Source organism: Dipodomys ordii, unplaced genomic scaffold, assembly GCF_000151885.1.
Source record: "Dipodomys ordii isolate 6190 unplaced genomic scaffold, Dord_2.0 Scaffold5, whole genome shotgun sequence".
Taxonomy (NCBI): domain Eukaryota; kingdom Metazoa; phylum Chordata; class Mammalia; order Rodentia; family Heteromyidae; genus Dipodomys; species Dipodomys ordii.
This window is the reverse complement of record NW_012267221.1, coordinates 37,276,871-37,296,017: the sequence shown is the minus strand read 5'-3', so window position 1 is coordinate 37,296,017 and position 19,147 is coordinate 37,276,871. Positions and strand designations below refer to the sequence as shown.

At 36.2% G+C, this 19,147-nt stretch overlaps 1 protein-coding gene across 2 annotated transcripts in view; it reads left to right on the top strand.

Moving 5' to 3' along the window:
- Stat4 (signal transducer and activator of transcription 4) overlaps window positions 1-19,147 on the top strand; it is a 93,467-nt gene that overhangs the window by 59,905 nt on the left and 14,415 nt on the right. For both annotated transcript variants that reach the window (XM_013030099.1, XM_013030094.1), the window contains exons 9-14: window positions 2,485-2,643; window positions 3,317-3,409; window positions 5,832-5,891; window positions 6,184-6,201; window positions 6,290-6,383; window positions 9,999-10,043. In XM_013030099.1, coding sequence (XP_012885553.1) covers window positions 2,485-2,643; window positions 3,317-3,409; window positions 5,832-5,891; window positions 6,184-6,201; window positions 6,290-6,383; window positions 9,999-10,043 — 469 coding nt within the window. The remainder of the gene's footprint in view (window positions 1-2,484; window positions 2,644-3,316; window positions 3,410-5,831; window positions 5,892-6,183; window positions 6,202-6,289; window positions 6,384-9,998; window positions 10,044-19,147) is intronic.

Below are 19,147 nucleotides of genomic sequence, written 5' to 3'. Positions count from 1 at the left end.
GCTGACCCTGAGCTCCCTTTTGTTAAAACTAGTGCTCTACCACTTGAACCACAATGCCACTTCCAGCTTTTTCTGTGATTAATTGGAGACTTTGTTGCGCAGGCTGGCTTTGTACTGTGATCTTCCCATCCCAGCTTCCTGAGTGGCTAGGATTACAAATGTGAGCCACTGGCACCCAGTGGAGATTTTCTTGGGGAGGAAAATGAAGTATTTTAAGAACACATAAAAGTTACTTAATTTTAACATACAAGCTATCATTCTTGAAACACTCAAATGGAATGTCGAGCACTATTTTCTTTAGCAATCACTTTCTTTAAGGATACAATGAACACTTATTTCAAAATCTTGAAAATAGAGGTATCTTAATTTTAAGTATCTATCTTAAGATACCAGAGCTAAACATTAGTTTTATATTTTCAACAGACATTTATTTTGTTAAGGATGTTGATCAAAGGATGCAACACTTCCACTGAAAGAAGGAGTAATTTCAAGAGATCGGTTTATTTAACAGTGACTGCAGTTGACAATCTCATATAGTTGAACATTAGTTTTTTTAAAAGTAGATTTTACATGTTCATACCAAAAATAAGATAGAATAAAATAAAAACAACTATCGAGGTAATTCATGTTATTTAGTTTTGATTTAGCTGTCCCATTATGCATAAATATAGTGAAACATCATGCTGTGTACTTCAAATTTCAGTTGTCAATTTAAAAACTTTTAGCTGTGTGCTGGTGGTTCATGCCTATAATCCTAGCTGAGATTTAAAGATCATGATTTGAAGCTAACTTTGGCAGATTGGAGCTGTGGTTCCAGTAGTGAACTGCTAGCCTTGAGCCTCTGGACCGGAAAAAAAGAAATTTATAAATTTTAGCATACATTGAATCCCTTATTTTGTATACACAAGCAATTACATTATAAGATACAACTCCATTAGAAGATAAAACTGTTTCTGAGGGGCTTCTACCTTATAAATAGTCAGTAAAACCATTTCATTGAATGAACACTTGGAAAATAAAAGAACAAAATATTCAGCTAAAATGTAAGGTTGCACCTTTTTTTCAATATTGAGGATTGAAGTTTGTCCCTTGCTCTACCAGTTGAGTCACACCTCCATTTTTCTGGCTTATAAGTGTGGTTTTTGTTGCTGTTGTTGTTGCTTTTGCAAGAGCTAGCTTTGGACTTTAATCCTCCTACCTCCACCTTGTGAATAAATGAGATTACAGGCATGTGCTACCACATCTTAGAATTGCCTCCTAAAAGAAAATTTTAATACAAAAAAAAATCACACAGTAAATTGTGACTCTCATTAAAATCTCTGTCTGACCAGGCATGCTTATAAAGTAAGGAGTGTGTAAACCAAGCTCAGAGACACAAATGGCACATGTTTTCCCACATATGCAGAAGCTAGATCCAAAATAAACTGGGAAAATGATCAATTATACAGGATTCTAGGCATTCATACAGTGAGACCAAAAGATGATACTCTAAGGGGAGGAACACAAAGGCTCATTGTCTCTGATCATATAACGCAATTCTGATCAAAATGAAAAGAAAATAAATAAGAGTAAGTAGTAGGGCTCATTCAAAAACATACCAATTTTCTATGATATTGGAGGTATTTGATTCTCCAATCCCACTATATTATTATGAAAACAATATAAACAATAAAGAATTTTTAAAATAATGGTATTCAGACAAAAAACTGGCAGAGACTGGGCAATTCTTTCCATAGCACTTTATGTATAATACATTACATAGAAAGACTTGTGTTGTGCCCACTGGACTTCTGGACTGAAATGAAGTGTTCTCTCCCACGGGTCATTGGAAACTCTTTACCTATTTCAGCCTTTCTTAGTTTTCCCTATTCTTCTGATTCAAGCCACCACTTTCATTTTTGAGATGAGATCACCACCTAAATAAGAGAACTATATGCATTGCTAATACTGTGTAATTTTGCCAGAAAAATAATTGGTCATTTCTAATGCTTAGAACTTAGAACTTGTACACAAACACATGTATGTACATACACAAACACATATATTTGTGTAAGAGGGAGCCAGTTTTACTTTTTTTCACTATTCTTACACATAACATTCTTCATTTTATGTTTCTGCAGTCTTAAATTTGCTTATTTTCTTTTTAGTGAATGTCATATATGCATAGCAGGCTTAAACAAATGCCAATTAAAAGGTATTTGATTCTAGATATTGACAAAATTTCATACATGATATCTGTAATTGAAAGTATAAATTAGAAAATTGAGGCAAAAAAGAAAATTGAAAATGTTTTCACATATATAATGCATATTTAAGAAGGAATAGATTAGGAAAATAATAAAGACCTGTCACTAACCTTAATTGGAATTAAGTGATTCAATAACTACTTTAAAAATTGCTTAATAAGTTACCACTTGTGAAACATGAATAGTTATTAAAATGTTCAATCATTAAGTGGAAATGCTCTCATTTTCTGTTCAATAGCTTTACTCTATTGGCAGAAAGTCTTTTCCAACTCAGAAGGCAATTGGAGAAATTAGAAGAGCAATCTACCAAGATGACATATGAAGGTGATCCCATCCCAGTGCAAAGAATACACCTTCTGGAAAGAGTCACCTTCCTGATCTACAACCTTTTCAAGAAGTAAGTGAAGTGTTGATCAATGTCATTGTTGATCTCTGTGGCATCCTCAGCTGCCTGAAGTTCTGATGTTTTAAGTAAGGAGTGGCAGACAAGCACTGAACAATGAGTTTCAGGAAGAAATGAATATAACCCTAAGAAAGTTCCAGAAACCACATTTCTACTCCCTATGACTCCCCCGCCCCCCACCCCCACAAAGCTTCTCCTACCAGCTGACTCCTTTTTCCATGGACTCACCCCCCATATCACCCACTTTACATTTTAGCAAAGATTTCAAGGGTTTCTTCTTAGGTGCATATCAGGAAATGAAGTGAGGAGACACTATGTGCTTAGAATTCTGCTCACTGATGAAAACAACACTGCTACGTAACAGAAACCCTAACATTCAATCCAGAAATAACATAAAATTAACTGTATGTTTAATATGATAGAGATGGATCTTTACTAATGACTCAATTTATTATTGGTTGTTGCTGCTTAGGGACAATCTTCAGGCATTTTCCTGCCTTCTTATAATGATTTATGGGAAGCTGTTGGAAAAACTGGAGTTCAGTAGGAGGTTGAACATCTTCTAGGTGTAGAAAAATTGGACGTTAGTAGACAATAGTATCCTGTTTCTCTGTAGTTTGCAGTTGGTCTATTCTCAAATAACATGCTTTGTTTCCTTTTCATCTAGTTCATTTGTGGTTGAACGACAGCCCTGCATGCCAACCCACCCTCAGAGGCCAATGGTACTTAAAACCCTCATTCAGTTCACTGTAAAACTGAGGTAGGCATACCACATCCTATTGCTTCATGCCCATGAAGCCCCAGCTAATGTGCTTTACATTCAGCTATATTTTTTAGTGAGCACATGCTGTTGGCTCAGCACTGAGCTTTGATAAATTCCTGAAAAACACAGCCCTGCTTGTCAAGAGCTTGACAGTGTGTGGGATATTAATGAGGACACGAGGGATATTAGCATGAAAGTGTGTGATTAATTGCTGAAAAAGCTAACTTTAGAGAGGACTGGAGAGAAGAAGGGGAGCATTGCAGGAGAGTAAGCCTGAAGAATTAATGGCTTTGGATCCTGTTTTATAATAGTATGGGACCAGGGAGGGATAGAATAGAGAAGACAGATGGAGAACAGATTGTGGAAGTGTTGAATATCTTGTCCAAGAAATGTAGTAGCACATTCTTCCCATGATTTCCCAGGAACTGGCTTATTGTATTTTCACACACCGAACACCACAGTTTTCAGTATATTTCTTACTGTGCACCTGACTTAAAGACATAAGGTTTTGTGTTACTTTTTCTTTGTTTTAAATATGCATTTCCATTAGCATGAACAATCAAAACTACATTTTTCCTAACAATACTTAAAAGTTTAAGCTTGTTCAAAGATGTGGATAGTACCTTCAGACAGGAGGCATGTCTCAATAACAGAGTGCCAGCCATGGGCAAACAAAGCCACATCAAGAGCACAAGGCCAAGTTCAAGCCTCAGAAGTTCAAGGAGAAGGAGGCAGTATCAATAAGGGGAATCAGGAAAGAGAGGCAGCAGATATTTCTACCTTTTCTCAAGGCACCTTCATCAATGATATACTAAACTTAAGATGCCTGTCGACCAAAAAGGGAAACCAAAATTCTGAGTAATAAAAGTCTTTGAATAGGTACCACCTTGTATGTTTGTGGTGACTGTCAGGGGTATAAACCATTAATTAGACTCTTGTATGAGGATCCTGTCTTCTTAGTGCTGAGTGTTCCTCATCTGTCTGAACTGTTTCCTCACTATCTTGCAGATGATCTATTATTTACTATGCAAGAGTTTCCTGAAAAACCTTTTCTACCATAGCCGTGCATCTTCCTATGTCAAAGGGAGAGATGGAACTCTTACAGCCCAGCACAACCTTACTGCAGCAGGGTAGAAAGGAAGCTGTGGCTACACATCATCTTCATCAAGGACTGTTTACTCCACATACCTCAAACCCTGAAATCAATCTTGTGCTTTGTAGAGGATATTTAAGGAATCTATGCAAGATTCCACCTATGCTTTGGTTTGAGCTATCTGTGGTCTATTATTTTAGGTCCCTAAGGCTGATGAGTTTTTGACATTCTCTCTGTATTCCATCTGTTCTTTAATTTATGTAAGTCATGTCCACATTTCTCCTTTCCCCAGTCTTTGCTATAGCAGTTTCCAGGTAACTGAGTCTATACTGAATATGTATGAGGAGTTCAATATATGTTAAGTGGATGAGTAAGGTCTGGGGTGAATGTGTTAGTAAACAAATGAGTAATCACATCTGCAGTGGCACTGAACCCACAGATAGACTCTAAGGAGGTCAGGAGAGCAAAAGAATAGAGGAGGGTTGGCATCCAAGGGAATTAAAGAAATTCTCATCTGAAACTTAATCACTTGGTTGTTTGAAGACCTTTTATAGTTATGAACATTTTTTTGCTGTTCCTTAAAAATACTGTATATGCTTAGACATTTCAAATATTATTGAACTTGAATTTCCCATATTCATTTCAGAGACCAGGTCCTTCTCAATATTTTCACCACAAAACACCATTGAAGTTTACAAAATGTACTTTTACAATATTAATCTAATATGGAATAAATAGGCTTGTGAGGAATATTTCTTGTATCTATACATTTCACTCAGATTTAGACTTTAGGTGAAATAAAGAGCTGATTGAGCCTGTATATTAACTAGCATACATCAACTGAAGGACTATGCAAACATTTTTCAAATATATGTCAATAATATTTAGTGGTTGATGTCAACATTAGTACTAATAGACTAAAGAAGAATCATGTATTAAAAGCACATCAACATATAACTGCACATAATATAAGTTAAATTTATATGTACATGCCATAAATATATTTCTTTTTTATCTTTTTTTCTTTTTGGTCAGTCATGGGGCTTGAACTCTGGGCTTGGGCGGTATCCCTGCACTCTTCAGCTCAAGGCATGCGCTCTACCGCTTGAGCCACAGCACCACTTCCGGTTTTCTAATGGTTTTTGGAGATAAGAGTTGCACGGACTTTCCTACCCGGGCTGGCTTTGAATGCGATCCTCAGATCTCAGCCTCCTGAGTAGCTAGGATTACAGGCGTGAGCCACGGGCACCTGACTAAATATATTTCTTTAAATTTCAAAAATCCTTTTGACAGTTTTAACTTTGATTCTTTATTGTTTCTTTCCAGACTTCTAATTAAATTGCCAGAACTAAACTATCAGGTAAAGGTTAAAGCATCAATTGACAAGTAAGTTTTCTAATTTCATTTAAAAATGTAGCAATGTAACATTTTTAAATAAAATGTTCTTATTTCATACAATAATTTTGAACTTTCAGATTTACTTCTCTAACTTTCCATATCAATATCTTCAAATATTTGATTTAGAGTTTAAACACTTAACAGAAGTTAAGACTTAATTCTTAAAAATTTATTCTAATAACTTAAAAGGGAATTCTAAACAATATCCTATAAAGTGTCCTAGAAATTTTGACTTGATCTATTAAATAGCTCATTTTAAAGAATCTTCTTGTTTTTACAGGAATGTTTCCACTCTAAGGTAAAATACTAATTTTGTAGAATTTTTTGTTACTCTCAAAAGCAATATTGTACCTGAGACCATATAAATAGCTAAGGTTTCTCCCTAGCAACCGAAGATTTGTCCTTTGTGGAACTCATGTCAAAGCAATGTCTATTGAAGAATCTTCCAATGGGAGCCTCTCAGTGGAATTTAGGCATTTGGTAAGTTTGGCAGTAAAGTTACATAGGCTAATAATCAGTATTTTATTGTGTTTCACAGGTGAGATTAAAGGCTATCGTGAGAAGTAAAACATGCCATCACTGAAACAATAGAAAGGACACTGAAATTATTTTGAAAGTTTTATTGAATAATTCTTTTAAATTTTAATTTTTTATATTTTATTAGAAACAATGTTTTTATTATCACCAATTGGTGAGTTTCTTTTTTAAAAGAATTTTATTGTAAAGGTGATGTACAGAGGGGTTATAGTTACATAAATCTGGTAATGAGTACATTTCCTTTTGAACAGTGTCACCCACTCCCTTGTTTTCTTTCGATTTTTCACCTCCCATTTCTCCTCCCCCAAAAGTTGTATAGTTAATTTCCAAAATCGTCTAGTGATATCATTGCTGAATTGGTTCACCCTTTGTCCTATGTTTCTGTGCTTCCTATTCCCTACCCCAAATCAGATAAACTTATATACAAGACAAAGGGCATAGAAATCAAATACGGCAACAAAAGGGAATAAAGCAAAGAAAAAAGGAAAGAAAGAAGAAAAAAGGAACCATAAACAGTACAATAAAAAAAAAACTCGCCCCAGAAATGAACCCACAGACCTATAGTCACCTAACCTTCAATAAGGGAGCTAAAAATATAGAATGGAAGAAAGACAGCCTCTTCAGTAAATGGTGCTGGCAAAATTGGCTAAACACCTGTAGAAAACTAAAGCTAGATCCTTATGTATCACTCTGCACCAGAATCAATTCCAGATTGATCAAAGACCTTGAAGTCAAAGTAGACACCCTGAAAGCATTACAGGAAGGAATAGGAGAAACTCTAGGGCTCCTTGGCACAGTCTGAAATTTTCTTAATAAGGACCCAGAAACACAGCAAATCAAAAAAAGATTGGACAAATGAGTTTGCATGAAACTGCAGAGTTTCTGCGTGGCAAAGGACATAGCTAGTAAGATCAATAGAAAGCCTACAGATTGGGAGATCTTCACTAGCCATGCAATGGACAAGGGTCTCATATCTAAAATATACTTAGAACTCAAACAACAAATCCTCAAAGTAACAACTGCCCATTAATAAGTGGGCTAAAGATTTAAAGAGAAACTTCTCTGAAGAGTAAATAAGAATGGCCAATGGACACATGAAGAAGTGCTCAAGTTCTCTAGCAATAAAAGAAATGCAAATCAAAACAACATTGAGTTCCACCTCACCCCAATTAGAATGGCTATAATCAAGAACTCTAATAACAACAGATGCTGGAAGGGATGTGGACAGAAGGGAACCCTACTGCATTGTTGGTGGGAGTGTAAACTTTGGAAAGCAGTATGAGGTTCCTCAAAAGACTACACATAGAGCTCCCCTATAACCCAGCAATCCCACTTTTGGACATTTACACAAATGATCACAAACAAGGCTATACTAAAGCTACCAGCACAACTATGTTTATAACAGCATTATTTACCATAGCTAAGATATGGAAGCAACCCAGATGCCCCTCTGTAGATGAATGTATCAAGAAAATGTGGTATATGCCTCCATCAGAAAGAATGGCATTGCCCCATTTGTTAGGAAATGGAAAGACTTGAAAAAATTACATTAAATAAAGTAAGCCAGACCCAAAGGAACATAGGTCCCATGGTTCCCTTATTTGCAATAACTATTATAAGTCTAGGACAAGCAGAAAAGGTCAAAAGCTATGTACATATGACCATATAAGATGATGTTAAGTGACATGAACTCCAAATAGGGACACAAGTGGTTTTTTTCTTTTTTGGTATTGTGTTTAACATATTTAAAATGTACTCTGTGATTTTTTTGTTTCTCTTGTATGTTCTTCCCCTGCAGTATAACCCCTGTATTTGATATACAGTATAAACACTGTATTTGATGTTGGTGCCCTGCAACTTGTGTATACATTTTTCTAATTTGGGGAGGGGAAGGGAAATAAGGATAAGGCCCACCCATTGTAACAATGAAATGTACAAGACACTATGTTGAAAACAAACTTTACTACTTGATGGGGGGAGGGAAGAGTTGGGAAGGTAGGGAGGGAAGGGATGGTAGGGGAAAAACAAAGGAGGAGGTAACAATGCTTGATAAGAAATGTACTCATTACCTTATTCATGTAACTGTAATGCCTCTGTACAGTATATTTACAATAAAAAACCATAAAAAATTTTAAAATTTAAAAAACCTCTTGCTTCCATTTCTTGGAGTTCATTTTGATAAACACCATTTTATATAATCATGTGCACATAGTCATTGAACCTTTGTGATCCTCTCCTAAGAATATCCTCCTTTGGTCACACTATGTGAAAGTTTAGAGTGCTGTTTAATTAATCATGTCTAAGAGTCTTTTATTATCCATTGAACTTACTTGTAGATTTGCAGGAGCATTCTAATTATTACAAATGAGGGAAAACATGCGTCCTATGTTTCTTCATGTCTGGCTTACTTTGCTGCATATAATTTACTCCAAGTCTTTCCATTTCCTTATGAATGAGGCAATGTCATTTTTTTTCTGATGGAAGAATAGAATTCCATTGTGTATGTATACCACATTTTTTTGTTCCATTCATCCCGCGAAGCATCTGGGTCGATTCCATATTTAGCTATGGTACACAATGCTGCAATGGACATGGTTTTGCTAGTGTCTTTAATGTGGCCTGATTTGTAGTCATTTGGGATTGCTGAGTCATAGGGAAGCTCTATGTTTAGTATTTTGAGCAACTCTACCATACTGGTTGAACAAGCTTACATTCTTACCAACAGTGTAGTAGTGTTCCCTTTTGGCTACATCCCCTCCAGTTAGTTTTCTTGATAATGGGGTAAGGTGGAACCTCAGTGTTGTTTTGATTTGTACTTCTTTTATGTCCAGAGATATTGAACATCTCTTTGTGAAGAACTCTGAACTTTAATTCAGTCTGAGTTCTTAACAATAGTGATCTAATCTAAGTCTATGTAGTGTTGGTCAATACACTTGGATAATCTGTCTCAAAATGAAAGAGCAATCTTGGTTTCATGTTTTAAAATCTGCCCAAGAAGCTATATCCAGTAACAACATGTATGGCTGAAAGCAGTCTCATTTTAGAACAGCTTGGGCAAATAGCATATTCCTAGGTATGCTTTATTGACATGTCTAGAAAGTTCTGACCCAACTTCATCCTGTTGCTGCTTGTGTTTACCACTTCCTCTTGACCTAGAGTTCTCTTCCTGTCTTCTTTCTAATTCTTTGTACGTTTTTAGATTCCTAAAGGGCCTACTGGTTTTCTTGCCACAAACATGTTACTACTCTGGTTTACTGGCATTTAGTAGAACATGGTCTGAATATTAAGGTAACAGCTCTATAAAGTCTATTTTCTGAAAGATATAATTTTGGTTAACAGAACTATATCTGCCTATACAAACTTATGCCAGCCTTTTGTTTTTTATTTGGTTTATAGTACTTATTTATGTTGAATCCTAGCTAAGCAGTAAAGTCAGGTTCCAATGAGTTTAGAAGATATCTGAGTTACTGTTCTAGAAATCAAAAATATGACCAAGAAAGTGATAACAATAGCAAATGATGCTTCTCCAGCTAAACCCTGTTGTCTTCTTTTCCAAAGCAACCGAAGGAAATGAAGTCCAGTGCTGGAAATAAAGGAAATGAGGTAGGAAATACTTCCTTCTCAAGAATTCTTCCAGAAATTGAATCCTGTAATACTTTATTCTTACAAAGATCTTAAGCTGCTTCATTTATGTAAAACCAAGTCCATGTTTCTTTAATTAAAAACATAAAGTTTAATGACTGTAGACAATATGCAACAATTATTAAAGGATAACATTAAAATAGCGTATCATAACAATTATTAAAGGATAACATTAAAATAGCGTATCATAATACCCTCCAAAAGAAACATTTTTAAGCTTTTGGTACTTTATCATCAATGTTTTACTTATGTATGATTATTTTAAAAACATATCACATGCATTGTTTTGTAGCCTTTTGTTTGACATAGCAATTCATGTTGAATAGCTTTCTATGACTTTACTCCTAATTTATCCATAGCTTTGTTCTTAATAATTTATTTGTATTATATTGTATTTTATAAATATGTCACACATTTCTTTATCCAGCCCTCCAGAATAGTAAAATATCTTAAAAAGCCCTGACTTTCCCTTGGACGAAGGGCAAAAGTAAAAAGTAATAAACTATTAAGTAAAAATCACTGATGAAAAAAATCCTACTAATTCACTGTATCAATTACCTTGTACTCTACCATGTGTGTTTCACCAGAAGAATAAAGTAACAAACTGATGCAGTCTGACTACTCATATATGAGTCAGTAGGTTACAGAGTGGTCAAACATTGAATTGAAACTGACCTTGAAAACCACCTATTGATTTGGGACATTTTCTAGATGATCTGCATGCCTATTTATATATTTGGAAGTAGAAAACCTGGGCTTGGGCAGTGACTCAAATGTGATCTTTGGCAAATGATTTGATGGAAAAATGTTGCTTTTTTTCCTTTAAGAGACCAAGAAATGGGCTGGGAAGGTGGCTCAGTGGTAGAGCGCTTGCCTTGCATGCTCGAGGCCCTGGGTTTGATTCCTCAGCACCACATAAGCAAAAAGAAAAAAGCCGGAAGTGGCGCTGTGGCTCAAGTGGTAGAGTGCTAGCCTTGAGCTGAAGAGCTGAGGGACAGCGCCCAGGCCCAGAGTTCAGGCCCCATGACCAGACCCCCCCAAAAAAAAAAGAGACCAAGAAATAATAATGTTCCATATTTAGATATAGTATATGTACGACAACCTACATAATGCAGTTATACAGCTTTGAGGTTCATTTCCGGTGCAGTCTGTATGGATCCAATCTTCTGGCTTTACAATCACAGCTGCTAGGAATACACAATTTTTAATTATTTGGAAAAAAGCACATTGTAAATAAAAAATTGTAAGTAGATAGAATAAATTCGAGACACCTAATGTACAGCATGTTGATTGTAGTTAATGATGACATATTATGGTCTTAAAATTGCTAAAACAGTGAATGATGTGATCATAAAAACGATGACTATATGAAATAATGTATATGTTAGCTAGTGTTAGTATTACGCAAGGTATATAGATTTCAAAGTAAGTTGATGTAAATATATATAGTAAATATGCATATACAGCACAGTATGATTATATTATGCATACATTGTATGTATGCATGCTAATATGCATAATATAAAATGCACATAGTAGATATAGTATGGTAAATAAATACATATAGTTTAATCTATCCATTTAAAAATTAATAGTCATGTGTCTCAGGTTGCCTAAGTTTGAATAGCAAACACACTCAAAAAAATTAAGGAAATACTAAAATGGAAAATAAATAAATCTAGCATCTAACTAACATCTAACTAACAACTTCGAATCTGTCACACCCCCACAAAACCACAGGATCTATCATAAAAAGGTTTCATGTCCTGCCATTCTCCCTTCTCAGAATTCTTCATTCCATAGATGTATGTTTAAAAACATTACATTTACCAATTATCATTGCCCCACCAAAGATAAGCTGCTTTTCTTCCTCAACAGAACTGATACTTATGATAAAACCCCACGCAAGTTTATTTTCCCAAAGATATCATATGTCAGAGCTCTTGAGTTTTAAGTTGTTCTACTGACATAGATAATTGAAAAATTCTTTTCCCTACTGAAAAATTATCACATTCTAGATAAAAGTTTTATACATCTCACTGGAATCTTGACCAACATTGTCATTTAATTTACGCCTGTGAATATTATTATTATGTATGAGTTTGAATGAACTAAACATAATTATTCTGAACTTGTGCACATAAAACTACAAAAATCCAACGGGAATATATCTGAATGCAACACTGGCAGTATATTATCATCTTAATAAAAAAATAAATAAAATCAAAACCTTTATTTGGATTTCTCTAGAGACAGAAATCTAAGTAAATCATCTCCCACTACAGAAAAAAGACACTTGTTAATACTGTCTAGTTATATTGCATTGAATTTATTTCTTGATAACAAAATCACTCAGTTATAGAACATCTTTGTTTCTTTTTGTTTGCGGGGTGGGGGGAGGTGTCAGGTTTGCTAAAGCAGGTTTATTGCATATTAAGCTATTCTTTGAGCTCCCCCTATTGATAGAATTCTAGTATGACTTCCATTTTTCAGACTTTAAGCTGTTGTATGTGTTATAGAAGCAGTTGACTGTTCACAAAACAAGCAGATTAGCCAGACATTACAGGCTTGGCTGATTTGTAAGGATAACCAAAGGAAAGTCAGGAAAAAGTGGAAGAAAGCTGGAATGAGTCAGTTCACAAATCCATGAGGCTGGAATTGTGGAAACAAATTTCAAGGAACAGAAGGTTACTGCTCCTTTGTCAGCTCCTTTAGCGGGTGTACACAGCCTGGCAAGAATTCACTTAATAAATCTTCATGGCCTTTATGATACACTGGGAACTGTCTTAAGATCTTCCCGAATGTTGACTTATCTAACTTTTACTGTAACTCTATGAAGTAGAGTTACATACTTCTTCAGTTAAGGTAAACAGGCACAGAGTGGTCATACAGGTTACACACGGATTTAGTGACAGGACCAAGATTCAAACATTTGAACCGTGGTAGTCTGGCTCTTCCATCCCTCTGCTATGCTAATTCCAGGATCACAAAACTACTGGAGTTTGAACTTTGGGCTTCACGCTTGCTAGGCAAATACTCTACCACTTGAGCCCCACACCCAGCCTACCTGCCCTTTATCTTTGAGGGCTACATCCTACAGATGAGAAAGATACTTGACTTTCATCAACATCATCTGTTGATGGCCACGTAGCTTGATATCATGTTTATACTAATGTGGGCTGTACTGCCATACACATAGATGTACAAATAATCTGGAGGTATATCGATTTACATGCCATCAGATATATGCCCAGGAGTTGTACAACATAGGGTAATTCTATCTAATTTTGTTGTTCATTTGTTTTGTGCTGGTACTATGCCTCACATTCTCCCTTAGCTTTTTCCACTCATTTTCCACTCAGGGCTGGCACCCTACCACTTGGGCCATACCTCCACTTCTATAACTTCCATACTGACTTCCATAGTGGCTGGCTGCACTAATTTACATTCCTACTAACAGAGTATATGGGTCTCTTCACCCACATCCTCATCAGCCTTTGTTATTTTCTTGCTGATAGCCATGATCAGCAAACTACCATTGTGAAATAGTTACTTTAACCTTAAATGATTCAATGCAATCCCCATAAAAATTTCAATGAAATTCTTTATATAAATAGAAAATACAATCTTAAAATTAATATGGAAGCATAAAAGACACTGGATAGCATAAGCAATTCTAAGCAAAGAGAGCAATGCTGGAGGGTATTTACAGTACCTGATTTCAAATTATACTACAAAGCCATAGTAATAACAAAAAAAAATCCAGCATGTTATTGACATAAAAACAGAGATGTAGGCCAACAGAATAGAAAATCCAGAAATAAATCCATGAAGGGAGAGTCACGTGATTATCAACAAAGATGCCTTGAACACAAACTAGGAAAAGGCAGCCTCTTCAACAAATGGTACTAGAGACTGCCTTATCCACATGTAGAAAACGGAACCGAAACTCCTCTTTCTTCCTCTGTACAAAAATAAATTCAAAATGGATTTTCATAAGGTCTGAAACTTTGAGGTTCCTACAGAAAAATATAGAGGGAAACATTTCAAGATACAGGCATAGGCAAAGACTTCCTACATGGCACTCCAATAGCTCAGAAAACATACAAATATTGACAAATGAGATTGCATCAAATTAAAGATCTTCTACCTAGTGAAGAAAACAACTACCAGAAGGAAGTGATACCTACAGAATAGGAGAAAAATCTTGGCCAGTTTTTCATTTTAAAAAAGGGAATTAGTATCCATAATTATAATAATCTAATTAATAAATGGCCTCATTCATTAAAGATAGATATAAAAAGTAAAAATTGCCAATAAATACTTGAAAATGCTAATATCACTAGTCATTAGAAAAATGCAAATCAAAACTACATTGTGATTCCATCTCAACCCAGTCAGAAGGAAACCATAATAAAGGAAACATAAAAAACAAAAACAAACATAAATTAGTCCATCTATCATGAACAGAAGTATGGATGGTTCTTCGGAAACTAAAAATAGAACTACCATATGATCTTGCTATACCATGTTTGGGTACATATTGAAGGAATGCAAATCAGGGTACAATAAAGAGGCCTCAACATCCATGTTCATTTTAGCACTATTCACAATAGCCAAGGAATGGAATTGGCCTACGTGACCAGCAATAGATGAATGAATAAAGAGCAGTGGAGGGTTGCTGTTGTTTTTTTCAGCCATAAAGCAATTTTGATATATGTACGGAAATGGATGAAACTGGAAGTCATCCTGTTAAGTGAAATAAGACAGACTTGCAAAGACAAGATATAACATGTTTTCTCTTATATAAAAGTTTAGATTTTTAAAAAGATGTGAAGCTGGGCACCATTAACTCACACCTGTATTCCTAGGTACTCAGAAGGCTGAGATCTGAGGATCATAGTTCAAAGCCAGTCCAGGAAGAAAATTTCATGAGACCCTTATCTCCAATTAACCACCAAAAGGCCAGAAGTAGAGCAGTGGCTTAAGTGGTAGAATACTAGCCTTGAGTGAAAAAACTCAGAAACAGCACTAGGCCCTGAGTTCAAGCCCCACAATTGCCACGCGCATGTGCTTACCAACACACACATGCACACACACACACACACACACACACACATACCTGAAATTAGAAGGGTACTTATTTGTAGAAGAGGACATGTGGAAACTCAAGGACAGAGTGAATATAACCAATGTGTACTATATACATGTATGAACATGTGACAATGAAATACATGGATTTGATGGTGGTACTGGGGTTTGAACTCAGCTTCATCTGGCTAAGCAAGTGCTCTAGCATTGATTGTACAAAAAAAAGGGAATATGGGAGATGGAAAGCAAGAAGGAGGGAAGAAGGGGAGGAGAAAAGGAGAGGAGAAGGGAGAGGAGAAGAGAGAGAGAGAGAGAAAGAGACAGAAAGAGCGACAGAGGATGGTATAGCACCTTACTTAAGACAACTGTTGATCCTCATCCTTTTCCCCACCAGCCACATACAGAGAATCCTTTTCAAGGATTCTGGGCATTTTCTTTTCTGACTTCAGGTTCCCAATTACATTTCATGTATTTCCCTCTTACAGAATATTATGTGAACTTTATACTAATACCCACTACCTACTCCCCAACTTTGGATTCCTCAGTTCTACCTTTATGGTTGTAGGAATTCTGGACAGATCTGTATTAAATGATTGAGAATACACCAAGATGCCAGAATAATACCTAAATCTACATTCGGAACTTCCTTAGATTGTAGGCCCTTGTGACTGACTGAGATTAGCCTAGAAAAGACTTACCTGTCTGAGGGTTCCTGGCTTTAGATTTAGGTAAAGAGAGGAAAATTCATGACACATTGTTCCCCAATCTAGAAAATCCAAGCTGGTGCTCAGAGCTGCCTCTTGGACTGGGGAACTGGGGGTTGGTAGCACCTTGATTTGTGAGTCCCTCAGCCTGCTGCAGTTAGCAGTTGTTAGCATTTTTCTTTGGCTGGTACTAGGATTTGAACTTAAGGGCTCCCACGTGCTTGGCTTGATTGCTCACAGCTGACACTATCACTTGTGTTATATTTTTTACAATATGTAACTTTTTTGGAAAACTAAAAAAAGTTGAACCCCACTAATGTTTTATAATGCTAGAAAGTGCAACATGGGGGTAGAGGCTTTAGATTTTGTTTGTGTGTATGTGAGTTTAAGAATTTGTTTTGGAATTTGTCAGCCCTTCTGGAGAGTCATCAGAAATCAAGATTAGCAATCTTTGCTGCTACTGTTTTTCAGGGAAGAGTCACAATGAAAAATGAGTCCATCACGGTGATAGTCTAGTGGCCAGATTTGAAACATCAGACTATACTTGTAAACATTCTCAGGAAATAACCTTTCTCCTGAGGTCCTGATCACGTCCGCTAGAGTGGTTGCTGAAATGTGAAAACTGTTTGAATAAGGAAGCTGGGATTGCAGTCTCTCCATTGTTCTCTGAAAGTTTGCTCTGTCATTAGACTTAACTGATAAAGGACAGTTTTAGTCACAGACTGAGGTGTTAGGTGATTTTGTTTATGTGCTGAAAAGTCATGAAGCACAAAGAAGCTATTAGTAAAGCCTGGGTGACTTGAGTTTCATTTAACAAAATAGCCAAACAGATGTTCTTTCAAGGTTCAGTGTTCTCAAACACACTACTCACTCCCCAACTAGACCAAGCATTTCACATCAAGTTGCTTTCCTTCTAAACTAACTGAATGAGTTGTAGTATAAGAATATGACTAAAAATTCAGTCCTTTTATACTGCAACATCCATTCCATACCCTGATTTTGCAGGTTAATCCTACTTGTCACATTACATTAATTTCTTCATATGCTGAAATTATAGGCTATTTCTTATATAGTGTATTACTTCTCCTGTCTTTGGTTTCCCAGCATTGAACCCTGTGTCCAGCAAAAAATAGGGCTCAGTAACTATTATTAAGTGGATTTTTTGTGTGCCAGTGCTGGGGCTTGAACTTAGGGCCAGGGCACTGTCCCTGAGCATTTTATTTACTGTCATTTTATTTTTCTCAAAATTAGCACACTACCCCTTAAGCCACAGCTCCATTTCTGGCTTTTTGGTAGTGTATTGGAGATGAGTCTACCTGGACTGGCTTTGAGTCATAATCCTCAAATGTAAGCCAAAAGGATGGTTTTCAAAATGCCACACTGTGTTCCATGTGCAACATATATAGATTATGGCTGGTTAAAAAAAAACACAGTATTTTTTTCTCAGAGTTTTTCTTCTAAGTTGTTTCTACAGTCTAGTTTTCCCAAGTGTATAAGACTGAATAGAAGAGTTGAAAGGACTTTTGGGGGGAGCGCTGGTCAGCTGTTTGGCCAATTTTCTAATTTCTTAGCTTATTCAACAGATATTATTCTGTAGAAGTATTACATAGCCAATCAAACTAGGATATTCGCTATCATAAATAAATATCATTAATATGGATATTTTACATCTAATAATAGTTTCAAATGATTAAGATTACATTAAGATATTAATCTTACCCCTGGTTATTATCTATAATATTTTCCTGATCTATGAGGGATGAATCTTGGAACTGTGAAACTGAATAGTGTGACTGGCTTGGCCTGCACTGATAAAATAACTGAGACAGTGACTGATGGCTATGGAAGTTTTGAAAATTATGATGCTCTCTTTTGTCAGAGCTCTTTTTCTCCAGTCATGAATATTGTGTGTCAACTTCCTTGCTGTTTTTTTCCCTAAATAAATATCACAATTGCATCAGAGAATTTTCCAGTAAACAATAGAAATTAGTTTTAAACTCTGCAAAAATTTCTCGTCATCTGTATTTTGTCATATCTAAAGCAAAAATTAATGACCCAAAATTAATGAACAACCCTGTATGTCATTGCTCTGTCTGTGGAATCCTGACTCTCATTCTTTTTCACAGCCTGTATTTGGAAGGTGAACATACAAATGCAACATACAAATGTCAACTCCAAGATCTGATAAAATTATTCACAATGACTAACCATATGTATATTAATTCATCTAAATTATAGAAGCTAGCAAGAGGGAGATTTGAGGCTGTAATTTGGGTTTTCCTTCCCTTAGACTCAGTACAAAATACCTCACATCTAATAACTATAATCTTCCCAACTTATCAATCAGCTTTCTAGCAGACACTAAATGGTTATCTTACAATTTAACTCAGCCCTAATGCTATCAGTCTAGAGATAGTGTCAGACCCTAGGTTAAGGCACAGTCTCAAAGGACTGTCCTCAACCACTTCATGTGCCAATGGCAAGACCCAGCCAGTGATCTGAACTTCTGTCCAATAGGTAATAAATGTGTTCCTCAAGTTCACGTAATTTGCAAGAGACGCTCACAGGACTCAGAGAAATATCTACTTTCTTTCAAAGGCTCTTATGTAGGATAGAAATGGTCAGTCAGCTGGCAGAGATAGCTAAGGCAAGGTCTATGGGAAGGAGCATGGAGCTTATATGTGCTTTCTAGGCCTACCACCCTCCCAGAATCGCCACCTATTCAGCAACCCCACAAATCTCGTCCTTTTGTTTTTTTTTCAGCTGTGGGGCTTGAACTCTGGGCCTGGGCTTTGTCCCTCAGCTCTTCAGCTCAAGGCAAGCACTCTATCACTTAAGCCACAGAGCCACTTCCAGTTTTCTAGTGGTTTATTGAAGATGAGTCTCACAGACTTTCCCAGGCTGGTTTTGAACCGCAATCCTCAGATCTCCTGAGTAGCTAGGATTACAGGCATGAGCCACTGGCTTCCAGCTTTCCTATTGAGTTTTTACAAAAGCTTTACTAAGTTGGAATGATTGATTACACCCTTGCCACTGAGACCAACTCATCCTTCAGCCTCTCTCTCCTCCTCAGAGGTCAGAGAGTAGCCTGAAAGTTCCAGCCCTTTAATCACATGGTTCATTCTTTGGGCATCCATTCTCCATCATGAGGATATCCAGAAGGCCCAAACAGTCACTTCCTCAGAACAAAAGTTGTCCTTAGCCAAGAGATCCCAAAGGATTGGAGAACTGTAAGTTCTATGTCAAGAACCACAGATGAAAGCATTAGAA